The sequence below is a fragment of the Globicephala melas genome, chromosome 9 (genome assembly GCF_963455315.2).
Source record: "Globicephala melas chromosome 9, mGloMel1.2, whole genome shotgun sequence".
Lineage (NCBI taxonomy): Eukaryota > Metazoa > Chordata > Mammalia > Artiodactyla > Delphinidae > Globicephala > Globicephala melas.
The window spans coordinates 95,841,126-95,853,961 of NC_083322.1; the positions used below are offsets into that span (position 1 = coordinate 95,841,126).

The window sequence follows — 12,836 nt, forward strand, 5'->3', positions numbered from 1 at the left end:
TCACTCCACCCGGCAAGCCCTGAGTCCACCGGAAGTCTCCATCTAGGGCTTTTGTACCCCTGTGTGGTCCAGAGTCTCCCTCCTGTGTCCTGTGGGGACACCGAGGGACACTCCCTCCGCAGCCACACCCTCTCTCCACCTGCAGCTGCGCTGGCCTCATGCACTGTGATCTCTCCATTTGCATCTCAGTTCCCATTAGTTCTCGAAGTTGGGGCTTGGGTTGGCTCCATTTTGTGCCCAGCACTCAGCGACCACGGGCATGGGCCCTGCTGGACAGTGGCCCCGGCGTGGGCGGGCTCCCTCTTAGTGTTAGAGAAACACAAAAACGAGGATGCACTGGGTGTTGGCGTGCTCCCACTCGAGGCTAGATGCTGGCCCTCAGATCCTGTCAGGCTCCCAACGAGCCTGGGACTTGGGGGAGCTTTTAGGGTCCCCCTCTGCCACCCGCGGAGGTTCAGGCTCAGAGCAGGTGACCGCCCGAGGGAGCAGAGCCTCATGCGTCTGTGTGCACACGTGTGTGTGTGAAGCGGGAGGATGAGGTTCTACGTCCAGCCCAAGGGAGTGGGACTCACTGCCTCTCTCTCTGCACACACAGCTCACAGGTCAGGCTCTGCAGACCCTGAGTCCAAGCATAGGGCGGAGGTGGAAAGGCCACAGGTATTGCTCGGGGCTGTAGCAGGGGCACAGGGAGCCCCCGCAGGAGGCTCCACCTGGGGCCGGGGACAGGCCCTCTGGGTCCTCGCATCCACAGGAGGCTTCAGTCTGTGCATCTGGGGCCTTGTGGTCCAGAGCTGTAGGTCAGGCAGTTGGCTGCAGGGGGCTGGCGTCTCGAGCTGGCCGGGAAGGGCCTGGTCTGGAGGCCAGTGTTCTCCCTTTCCTCAGGCTCCAGCCAGACAGCATGGCTAGTTCTGGGCTGCAGCCACAGCCCCTGGGAGAGCCCTCTCCTCTGTTCCCAGGCCTGGTCCCCAAAGCCAAGTGACATTCTGAGGCATGGGGAGTGGGGAAACCTGTCAATCTCCAAATCCACAGAGCCCCCAAACTGCCAAAGGGCCTGGGGCTTCCTGAAGGTGAGGCCAACCCAGGCCAGAAACGTCTCCCCAATTCTGGGGCTACAGAGTGGCAGAGGGGATGCAGAGTGTCACAGGAGGGCTGTGCACAGGGTGGGGGGCATCTCCACGCCTCCAGTCCTACCCCTCCCTCAGCAGCCCCCCGTGCAGGCCTTCCCTGCCCCCCCAAACAGCTGCCTGAGGCCTAGGGCTGTCCTGGATGCTGCAGAGTGGGAGTTTCAACAGGCCTGGGGGCCACAGAGGTTTGGGGGGAGGATGTGCAAGGCCCAGGTCCCCCCTCCTCGTCACCCTCTCCAAAAACACCAGCCAGTTTCCTCTCTCCAGCCCTGCTCAGAGCCTCTCCCCACACCTGCCTGTTGTGTGGAGCAGCAGATTCAAGACCCTCTCACACACGTGCACGCACTCACATGCACGAGTGTGCACACACGTACACACACACGCACGCGCACACCATTCTCTCCCATCTTGTCCACTCCTGAATCACACATACCCACCCACCTGTCGGCCACCAGGGGCCCGTACATGGCCACCCTCCAGCCCGGGGGCCTCTGTATTTCCTGGAAAAGAGGCTGGTGGAACTGGGTGGGTCTGGGGGCCCACGGGGGTGACAGCAAGCTTGCCACCTCCACAGGGGCCAGGCGACAGACGTTTCAGGGCACAGCCTCCGCCCAGCAGCGGCAGCTGTGTCACAGGTCGGCCCTGGTCACCCGGCTGGTGACTTGAAGTGGTGTCTTGTGGGACACAGGGGGACCGAGAGGTGGCCCAGCCCCTGCAGGCCTCTCCTGGCCAAAGGACCCCGCATGGGCCAGGGGTTCAGGCCTCCACGCCCCCACGGCCGAGGCATCTGTCGTTTGAGAGAGATGGGAAGCTCTCCCATGGAGACACGCCCTGCCCCCATGGCCACAGACCCCAGGCTGGGCTTCGTGGAGGCCACACAGAGCCACCCCAAAGCTACAGCCCCTGCCCACCCCAGGGTCCCGAGCTGTGCTGACTCACGGACAGCTAAATATAGCAGCACTCAGCCAGAGCTGTCGGGAAGTGAGGGGATGAGATCACCGCTTCTAAATCCAGCAGGAAGTGAGAGGCAGCAGAGGCCCCAGACGCTCTCACTTAGCGCCACACACGCATGCATGCGTGCACACACATGCACACACATACCCATGTGTATCCACTCCCACAAGTCACATGTGTACATGTGTACGCACATGCATGCGCACACCCCATAAATCACATGCGCGTGTACACAGACACGCACATGTGGGTGCACATGCACACCCACAAGCCACATGTGTGTGCACACATGCACCCATGGACATGCACACACACATGTGCATGTCCACACCCCAACTCATACACATGTTCTCACACACACATAAACCACACACGTGTTCATGTAATCACACATACATGCACACACTGAAACACACGTGCACACTCATAAACACACACGCACACATGCACTCATAACACACAGGCACTCTTGTGCACACCCTTCCACAAATCACGTGCACATGTGTACACACGTACACGCCCCCACAAATCACACACACACGTGCCCATTCATCAACATACACAAATGCATCCACGCAATCATAAACCCAGAGGCACTCTTGCACACACATGCACACACGCAAATGCTCACGCCAGCCGGTGGGCCCCAGCCAGGGGAAGGAAGGGGAAGGTAGACCGAGGGCCCGTTCCTCCGGGGGTCCTCCCCTCCCTCCCTCCCCTCCGCCCCAGCCTCCAGGAGGCCCTTCTGTGTGGGGGAGGGGACCAGCTGGGCAGCCCCATCCCCCTGGGACTCCGTGCGCCAGCCAGCGCAAAGCCAACAGGCTAAGAGCAGAGCCGAGGGAGGCTGGCCCACGCGGCTGGGGGCGAGGCTACCCGGGAGGCGGAGGACTGCCCGCAGGGGCTGGGGAGACCAAGGGTCCCAGCCCGGCCCAATGCTGGGAGCAGATGAGAGCACAAGTCCCTAGGCTCCGGCACTTACAGATCGAAGACCAGGTAGTGGAAGCCTTCCTCAGAGATGCTGTCGTGGAGACGCACTGTGGGGATGGGAGAGGCCGTGAGCGTGGGAAGCAGCCCGGGGCCTACCCACGCCTCCCAGCCCGCCTCCGACCCGTCCAGTCCCATGGCCAGTAGCACAAGCGCTCCAAGGAGGAGGGCCGAGGCCTGGGGCTTCCCACAGCCCGGGCTGGGCAGGGCCCGGGGGATGCTGCAGGCAGAGCCCGAGGGGTGAGCGTGGGCCCTGCAGGCCGGCCGGCCCCAGGCCAGTATCCAAGGGCCTCAGGGGTGTGGTCTTGCCTTTCCTTTCCTCTGCCGGAGGGAGACCCTGACCCTTCTCAGCCCCCGCCGGGTCCCCTGCTCCCAGACGCAGCTGGGATAGGGCTAGCGGTGCAGGGACGAAGGCCCACACCACCAGGTCTGGAAAGGAGCCGTCCAGGGGCTTCATGGGAGAGGAGTGCGGAGGGCGCCATTGCCAGCCTCTCGGGCCAGGCTGAGGAGGCAGGGACCCCCGGGCGGAGGACCACCTGCCCAGGGCCCCGTGCGGCATCACTTCCAAAGGTCAGACCCTGAGCTCCCATTCCAGAAGCGGCATGGTCGGTAGGATGGTGCCAGGCCACGCACGCGCTCTCTGCTTTAGTGCGTTTTCTTCACTCCCTGAGCCTGGAACAAGGGCCTGGCCAGAGCCGTGCTGGTTAGGAGTTGATGAATGAATGAATGAGGGAATGAATGAATGAGTGAACAGCGAAGTGGATGTCAGCACAAAGAACACAAGCCCGGTGCCTCCTTTTCCTCGAGGTGAAGACGCGCCCGGCACTCAACAGCAGGTATTTCTAGGAACGGCTCATTTGGACACTGCCCCCCACGTGACGGATCCTGCCTCCTGTGTCAGGAGCCCGCAGTGTGCTCATCCCGAGAATTTACAGGTGCACAGAGAGGGTAAGTTACTGGCTGAGGGTCACACAGCTCACACAAGGCCAAAGCAGTAGTGTGGACGGGGGCTCGGAGCCCCCACAGAGCTGCTGCTCCACCAGCCTCGGCCCGCTCCGCCCCTCAGCTCCTTAGGCCTCACTCCCCACCACCACGAGGGATGGGGCCACCAGCACCAAAAGGGTGAAGAGCAGAGCTTCTCCCGGGGCCCACAGCCCCTCACTCACGCCCTCGAAGCTGCCCTAGCTCCCAGCTTCGCGGCCAGCATCCCCCCTCTCCCAGCTCCGGGCTTCCCAAGGGCCCCGCCAGCAGCGTCCTCACACCAGGAACCCCAATGTGACCTCGGCCACGGCCTGGCGCCCGGGGGGCAGGCCCCTGACGCAAGCAGTCAGGGCATCTGGTCGCCAAGGAGAAGGGGCATGGGTGGCTCCAGGGGCGCCTCGGCTCACACATCTGCTTCTCTCACCATCCCCCCCTCCCATCGCTCACTGTGATCTCTGCTCAAGGGCCCGGCGTCCAGCCTCACCCCACCCAGGTGCGCCCGGACCCCGACTCCATCCGGGCGGGTCTGCAACTCCCTAACACACAGCAGACCCCCGGCTCACTGCGACCTCCTTGAGGCCCCTCTTGCAAAATCCCTGAGGGACCAAAAGCCCTCCCCCTGCTGACTCCTTTCTGCGGGGGGCCCAGCACATCGGCCCCTCCGAGCAGCCTCCCCTGGAACTCCAAGCAAAGAAAGGCCTGGGGTGGAGGGGCGGCATGGAGGGGAGAGGTCCACCCTCCACCACCCCGCCAGCCCTGCAGACAGCGACCCAGAGGAACCCCCCCCCCCACCGTGGGGCCTTTCTCTCCTCCCATGCAGGGGAATCCCCCTTCCCCAGGGGAGCCTCAGGGGTCCATAAGTCTGGGGTGCTGCTGGGCCTTCCTCCTGGTGGAGGCCACCCTGCCCGCAGGCCCCGCCCCCCGAGCGGGTGAGAGGGGCTCAGGTTCCCAGGTCCTGCTGGCAGGGCCCTGGGCCTCGCCCTGGGAGACACTGGGGGTTCTGCATGGGAGTCAAGGCCACGTGGGCATAGACACTTTTTTTAGTTAAACAGTTTTAACATTTAAAAAATAGTTATGCGTTACTTTAATGGTTTAGAAGAAAACCTACCTAGCACATCAGACCCGTGATTTCACAGGCAGTACTAAGTCAGGAAAGGAATTGTCATAGAATCTATTTTACTTAAATAACAGTAAGTAAATAACACTGCGGGTGGCATACAGAGGCGGCAGATAAAGTCCCAGTAATACCTGAAAGAGTCTGGCCTGGGAGCACTGGGTCACGGGGACGAGGGGGTCGGGGGAGCCCAAGGATGCGCCTCCTGCTGCTGGGGCCGCAGCTCCTCCAGGGACAGGACCCCGAGTCCCAGGCCAGGGGCCTCTCGGTGGGGGGTCCTTCTGCTTCCAAAGCTGTCCCTGAACCCCTCCCTGGTCCCTTGTGCTGTGAGGGAGGGCAGGGCCCTGCGACCTATCATATGATGGGCTTTGGGAAGGAAGAGCTGAGGAGTGACAGCATGGGCCCTGAGCGTTTGGAGACTGGAAACCTTTCACCTTCCCCTCCTGCACTGGCCTCCTCATCTCAGCAGGAAGTCCTTGCAGGGCCATTGTCCCCCGTGGTGCCCACCCGCCCAGCTCCTGGCTGGACCATCCTGCAAGGGAAGGCAGTTCCAGCCCCAGAAACCAGGAGGTGGGAATTTGCCACCAATGAGCCGGGCCCAGGAGAGAAAGGGTCAGCGTGCAGAGAGGAGGCTGACGGGGGGGCTAAGGGGAAGCTGGGGGGAAGCCAGAGAGAGGCTAAAGGGAGGCTGAGGGGAGGCTGGAAGGAGGCTGAGGGAGGCTGAGGGGAGGCTGAGGGAGGCTGAGGGGAGGCTGGAGAGAGGCTGAGGGAGGCTGGAAGGAGGCTGAGGGAGGCTGAGGGGAGGCTGGAAGGAGGCTGGAAGGAGGCTGAGGGAGGCTGAGGGGAGGCTGGAGAGAGGCTGAGGGAGGCTGGAAGGAGGCTGAGGGGAGACTGGAAGGAGGCTGAGGGAAGGCTGGAGAGAGGCTGAGGGAGGCTGAGGGGAGGCTGGAAGGAGGCTGAGGGAGGCTGAGGGAGGCTGAAGGGAGGCTGGAGGTAGGCTGGGGGCTGCCTTCTCAGTCAAGGCTGACGGGCTCTGCTCACTGCCCGATGGGACCCATTCTAACAAGGCTGTGGAAGATTCTGCCTGCCACGGGCACTGCTTAATCTCTGTCACCCACAGTCCCTGGGGGCAGCGTGGGAAGTCTGGGACACCCTCACGTGCTGAGCAGCAACCTCTTGAGGTGGCTACAGCCCACCAGTGAGGTGAGGGTGGAGGTAGCCTTGCCCTCGGCCGAGTCTCCCGTTGGCACGGGGTAGGTGTCCGTAAACATGCGCTGACGAGGGGATTCCTGAGGCCCCGGGTGGAGGGAGCCAACCTCATGGACAGTCGAGTACAGCGCAGACGTGTCTGTGGAGGGCATGGCCCACAGCAGGGCCCTTGCGGGTCATGCCCGTCCCCAGACGCCCGGGCCTGCTTCCCGGGACGGGCCCACACTGCCAAGGCCGGCCCACACCTGTCTCCTCTGCCCAGGTGTCCCCTGGTCTCTGAACAGAAACTAAAGCCCCTGGGAGGGGAGCTTCTACCCGGGGGCCTGACTCCGGGTACCAGCTCCTAATGCTACAGCCCAACCAGCAGCCCCCACTGCCGTCGTGCTGATGGGGAGAAGCACTCACACCCTCTGCTGGGCCTCCTTTAAGAGGGGAGCTTGGCTCCTCCACCAAACAAACAGAATAAGGCAGGGTGACAGCCTGACCCCTCCCAGACTGGATCATAACTTCAAAAATTAAACACAGAACCACCATATGCTCCAAGAATCCACTGCGAGGTATACCCGCAAAGGACTGAAAGCAGAGACTTGGACACCCATGTTCATGGCGGCATTAGTCACGAAAGCTAACAGGCCAAGTTCCATTGATGGATGAAGAGATAAACACAATGTGGAATATACACACAGTGGAATATTATTCAGCCTTAAAAAGGAAGGAAATTCTGACACCTGCTACAACACGGATGACCCTTGAGGACATTAGGCTCAGTGAAATAAGCCCGTTCCCAAAAGACAAATGCTGTATGGTCCCCATATCGATGAGGTTCCCAGGGTGTCAAATTCATAGAGACAGAAAGTAGAATGGTGGGTGCCAGGTGCTGGGGGCAGTGGGGGTGGGGTAGTGTTTAATGAATGCAGAGTTTCCCCTGGGGGTGATGAAAAAGTTTTGAGTACAGATGAGGGCGATGGTTACATAACATTGTGAATGTACTTAATGCCACTGAACTGTACACTTAAAAATAGTTAAACTGATAAATATTGTTACGTATGTTTTACCACAATTTGGGGAAGAAAAGGCACTGTGTTCCTTGTTCTCCTTCCCTCTCCATCTCTGTCTGTCTGTCTCTGTCTGTCTGTCTCAATCTCTGTCTTGGCCTCTCTCTGTCTCTCTTTTTCTTTCTGTCTGTCTCTGTCTGTCTCTGGAGCCCTGGGCAGGGCCAGCTCATGGCCAAGCCACCTGTGTAGCTGCCCCAGGCCCCAGGCTCAAGAGGGCCCTGCCCTGCTGTTGCTGTCTTGAAATTCATAATAATTTTTGAAAAAAGTCCCCACATTTTCATTTTGCACCGATCCCACAAATTAGGTGGCTGGCCCAATCACCCAGCTGAACTGCTCTTGAATCCACAGAAACAGAGAGAATCAACGCTTGTTGGTTGCGTTTGGGGGTACTTAGTTGCCAAGCCTGGATGGCTGACACACCTGTGAAACACGTCTAGTCCACAAACAAGGAGACTGTGCCTCAAAGCAGTTCAGTGGCTGCTGTGGCTTTTGAGGGAAAGGTGGGGTCCGAATCCAGATCTCTGAGCTCTGAACCTCAGCACACTGCCTCGGAAAGGAGGGCTTTCACAGCTCACGCCCGGCTCGCCAGGGGAACCCTCGAGGGTCCTTGCAGGGGGGGTCCCTGTGAGGAAGGTAGCAGCATCTCCACTTTCCAGACGGGCAAACTGAGGCTCCTCCCCTGCCCACGCCCTGAGCACAACTGCTTCCTGAGTGAGCCAGGACAGGAAGGGGAGTCCCTCCCAGAGCCCCTACCCCGCCTCTATCTGAACGTGGTCCTGCCTCCTCTCCCGGGGGTGAGGGGCTGGGAACACTTCTGTTCAGAGATGGGGCTGGGTAGACACAGGCCACGGAGCAAGGGGCTCCCCTCACCTCCCCCAAAATTCTCCCCCACTACTTACTCCTCAGAGAGCCCCTCCTGAGTCTACAGAGAATGTTCAGCTGAACCCCACAGTCTCAGCTCTGCCTCCCCTGTGTTCTAGAATAAACCCCCTAGGCGGACTCCAGGGACCACTCGGAACGCACCCAGAACCACACGGGGTATGCAGGCAGGGCAGGGGGGCTTCTTGTTGAAGAATTGGCCCCGAACACCAACCCAAGAACACCTGGGTCTTCTCCCTAGTAAGAGGATTCCTGAAAATCACTCAGAATGGGGGACCCACACTTGATGGGCGCTCAGCGGACACAGGGGAGGGAGCTGGCATGGGAAGGGGTGTGGGTAGAGCTGGCGGTGCGGTGGCACCAGCCAGGAGCACCAAGAGAGAGGGTCCTCGGGCGCCTGGACCTGGACAGGCAGAGGGGCAACAGCCCTTTTGCCAAACGCGCCCCAGCCCAGTGAAGAGGGGGCTGGGGTCCCTGTGGACTCCCACCTCAGAATCACCCATCAGGCTGGCTCAGATTCCGATTCCTGGGCCCGCTCTAGGCCTCCGAGCCAGGCTTTCCCGGGGGCAGGTCGGGAATCTGCACACCGTGATTCCAACAGTCTCAGCCTTGAGAGTCCGTGGGCCCAGGCACGAGGGGTGGCAGCAGCCCTGGGGCCGACACCAAGGGGCCCCCCCCAGAAACGGGAGATCTGCCTTGCGCCCGGGCTGGGCCAGCTGCAGAAGAGCCAGCGGCCTGGAGGGGCCACAGCCAGGGAGGCAGCAGCTCCCACAACCAGCTCCGAGGACCCCAAGCCCCCCTGCGGCCCTCCTGGCCCCGCGGCCGAGGCCCTGCCCTGGGAGTGGCACGGACGTGACTGCTGAGCACAGCCTGGCATCCCTTTTAGACAGAGTCCTGGGCGCCATCCTGGCACAACTGAGTCAGCGCACGGGAATCCTCCCTGATGAGTTCCCTGGGTGCCTCTGAGAACGTGGCCCCCACCCCACCCCGTGCCACCCGGCTGCTTCCCGGTGTGGTCAAGGGCTGGGTCCTGGGTTCCTCAGGAGTCCCTAAAGGGACCAGAGGTGCAGAAGGACAGGCAGCTGTGCTGCGCGGACAGGGGCCACTCACGGCTGAGGCGGGCAGGCGGAGGCTGACAGGCCCCGGGAGATCTGCACCAGCTTCCGGGGTCTGGGGTCCCAGCAGCTCCTACGCTTGTGTCTGGACTGAGTCCCTACTCAGTCTGGGGTTTCAGAAGGAAGGGGCCTACCGTGGGCAGGGCACCCACACTCCCTGAGGCCAAGACCTGGGCTCCTGGGGCTCCACGTGCCCCCAAGGGGCAGCTGATCCCCGCCCCAGATGGCAGTTCCAGGGGCCCTGGGCTGGGGGGACGGCAGAGGTTCTCCAGAATCAGACCTCAGACCTCAGGCCTCAGGCCTCAGGCCTCAGACCTCAGGCTGGGGCTGTGCCTGGTGTGGTCTTCGGTTTCCAAACTTTTTTCTCTGTAATCAGGCCGTCTTGTGGCTTTTCTGAAGCCATGGAATGTGAGGCCCCTGTGTGTTTTCACCAGAATCATGGATCAGACTTACAGAGTAGTGGGCAGGGACCCGTCCAGGAGGAGTCCAGCCTTGACCTCCCCCAGAGGGTTGCCCCAAAGTCCCTGCAGGAATCCCTCCGGGTCAGGAGGAGGAGATGTTTCCAGGGGCCTGAGGGTGGGATACTTCAATGGAGAAGGAAAGGGACGGACGCCTTTGGGGTCCCCCTGCTGGCTGTATGGGAGAGCTGGGACCCCTACCCCGAGGGCTACTCACCGATGTTGGAATGCTTCAGAAGACGGCAGATTCGAGCCTCTCTCTCCAGCTTCTGGTGATCTGGGGACAAAAAGGGACACGGTATCACCTTGTGGCCGTGCAGCCAGTGACACCCTGTGCCCCTCGACTGCATGCTGGACTGCCAACCACGAGACTCAAGGCCAGGAGGACCTGGCCACCACCTCCCTCAGTGCCCACCCGGGTGACCGCTGCCTGCCCAGGGGACACGTCACGTTGTGCCCCCCACCCCCATCCCGATCCCTGGCTGGCAGTGTTGAGCTGGAAGAGGCTGCCCAGTGCCTGGGGTGAGAGGCCCATGGGAGATGGGAGCGGTGCTCACTCGGGGCCAAAAGTTTCCCCAGGTGATTCAGGAAGAGAAAATGCCATCTCTCAGCAACAGAACGGACAGCACCAATTCAATCCTTCACTAATTTGTCCTAATTCCAGACTCTGCAGAGCTTTCTGCTGAGGCCTAATTTGCTCTTCAGAAGCGGCTGAGGGGCTGGCAGAGCAGGGCTGTCGGCCCGCTGGGGGCGTCCAACCAGCGCTGCGGGTCAGCATGGGCCTGGGCTGGCCTCTGGCTGGACATCTGGGCAAAGGATGCTCGACCTGACCCCCACCCCTATGCACAAACCTACAAAACACAGGCCTGAATTTTGACGGGCCCTGGTGTTCATTGCAACGTCAGCAGGAAGGAGAGTCAAAGCCTCAGAGAGAAGTCACCCCGGGTAAGACTGTTGCTGGTCCCTTCCCCCCTCCAGCCCTGTGTCCCTGCACCCATCCCCAAGAGGCACAGGACCTCAGTTCCAGAGGCCACCCCCTCCAAGGACCAAGCAACTTATCAGCCAGAAATTTTATCTTTCAAACAGAGGTGCCAGGAGGATTTTAAAAGCTGATGGAGATTGTCACAGTAAAAAACTAAAAAAAAACACATTTCCACTGAGAGGAGAAGGCAGAAATAAATCACACAACAGAATATACCCATCAACGTGTGCACATCACCCCAACCTCCCAACGTGAGGCCAAGTGGAAAAAGCCGCTCACGGAGGAGGACCCAAACCGCGCGTCATTCACAAAGAGGCCGACACGCACGGCACCGGGCACACGGGCGGCCGGACAGTGAAGAAAGGTGGGGATTCAGGATGGCAGCTGCTCCAGGGCGGAAAGTGACTGGGGAGGGGGTGCTCGGGGCCTGGGACCCCCCCACCCCGCCGCTGCTTGCACTGAGCCCTTCACTGCAGGGGCCTGGGGAGGACATTAATACACCAGACAAGACCACAGGACCGCCTGATTCACCAGGGAACGCCTGACAGCCCTCACTAGCGGGACACAATTAATGTGCTAATTACAGAATGTCCTCAGAAGCAGTAAAGCCACTCAGCAGGGCTCCTCAGACCTGCCAGCCCATCCCTGCCTCTGCCTGGGGGGAAAGGACCCAGCCACCAACAGGTCCTCCTGCAGGAAGGGAGCCCGCTGGCTAGTGTGTGGTCAGCTCTCCCTGGGCCATGTGACAGAGGCTGGGAGAATCAGGACAGTCCTGAACACGGACATACCTGGAAACACACATGTGCCTCTCCTGAACGGGAAAGTCATGCCTGCAGACAGGAATCTCTCTGGGGACACCTGGGGCATCCAGCTGGCTCTCCCTCCTCTCAGGATGAGCACTCAAGCCTCCCGGAGAGGCTAACACCTCCCTGAGCTGCCCACCTGACTCCCATCTGTCTTGCCAGGCCCCTTGGCCCTGGGAGGGCTCTGGCAGAACCGCAGGGCAGGGGCCGGGCGTTCGGGACAGACCCTCGCACCCTCCCTTGCTCCCTCCCTCACTCCTTCACCTCCACATCCAACGCAGCAAGCACTCTTGTGGCCCATCCTGTGGGGGGCGGGGGGAGGGGGGGAGGGTGGGCGGGGCAGTTACAGCATCAGCAGGCGAGATGCAGCCCAAGAGTCACCATTAGGAGGGATAAGTGGAAAGTGGCCGCAAAAGAACACAAGCGGGGTGGCTTTCACTTTTCCGTCTGTATGAAGCTCCAAAACAGGCAACAGTCAGCATAACCAGGTGGGGGGCGGATGGCTTTCCACAGATGTGAGGCCCACTCTAGAGAAGAGCAGGGGAATGGTTCTCGCAACATCCAGGACTACTGCTCGCCCGCAGGGTGGAATTACAAGGGCTGGATGCGCACGGTTGTGGGTTTGTGGGTTGTTTTGTTCTTTCACAGTGTTTCTTTTTACATTTATCATTCTGAACATTTTTCAAACTTAAAGTTGCAAGAATAGTACAAAGTACTATTGGACCGCACTTCTGTATCTCTGTCCTTCCTATACATACACTTACCTCCTCTGAAGCATGTGAAAGTAAGCCCCGCATTCGGTGTCCTTCTACCAGGTAACACTCGGTGTGTTTCATAAGAACAAGGACGTTCTCTTACATAATCTCAGGGCAGTTACCCCACTCACTAAATCCAGTGCAGATACGATACTCAATCTAACCCACAGTCTACGTTCCAATTTTGTTCCTGTCCCCATAATGTCACAGCAGATTCCTCCTGATGTGGACGGCACCTGAGCAGCTTACCCTCATGCAGATGGGGCCAGAGGAAGGCTGAGGTCAGAGAGAGACAGGAGGCTATGAGGCAGTGGGAGCAGGGGTAGTTTTCTCTGGAAAACTGCCTGGCTGCAGTCATAGATAAAAACCGGGAGAAAAATCCATGTGGGACTCCACCTTTGGAAAGCAGATAACAAACAACTA

General features: G+C 60.3%; 1 protein-coding gene across 5 annotated transcripts in view; it reads right to left on the reverse strand.

The window, feature by feature from the left end:
- Positions 1-12,836, reverse strand: part of CAMK2B (calcium/calmodulin dependent protein kinase II beta) — a 94,637-nt gene that overhangs the window by 32,816 nt on the left and 48,985 nt on the right. For all 5 annotated transcript variants that reach the window (XM_060304872.1, XM_060304869.1, XM_060304870.1 and 2 more), the window contains exons 3-4: positions 10,091-10,150; positions 3,058-3,112 (exon numbers count right to left, since the gene is read on the reverse strand). In XM_060304872.1, the coding sequence (XP_060160855.1) occupies positions 3,058-3,112; positions 10,091-10,150 (115 nt within the window). The remainder of the gene's footprint in view (positions 1-3,057; positions 3,113-10,090; positions 10,151-12,836) is intronic.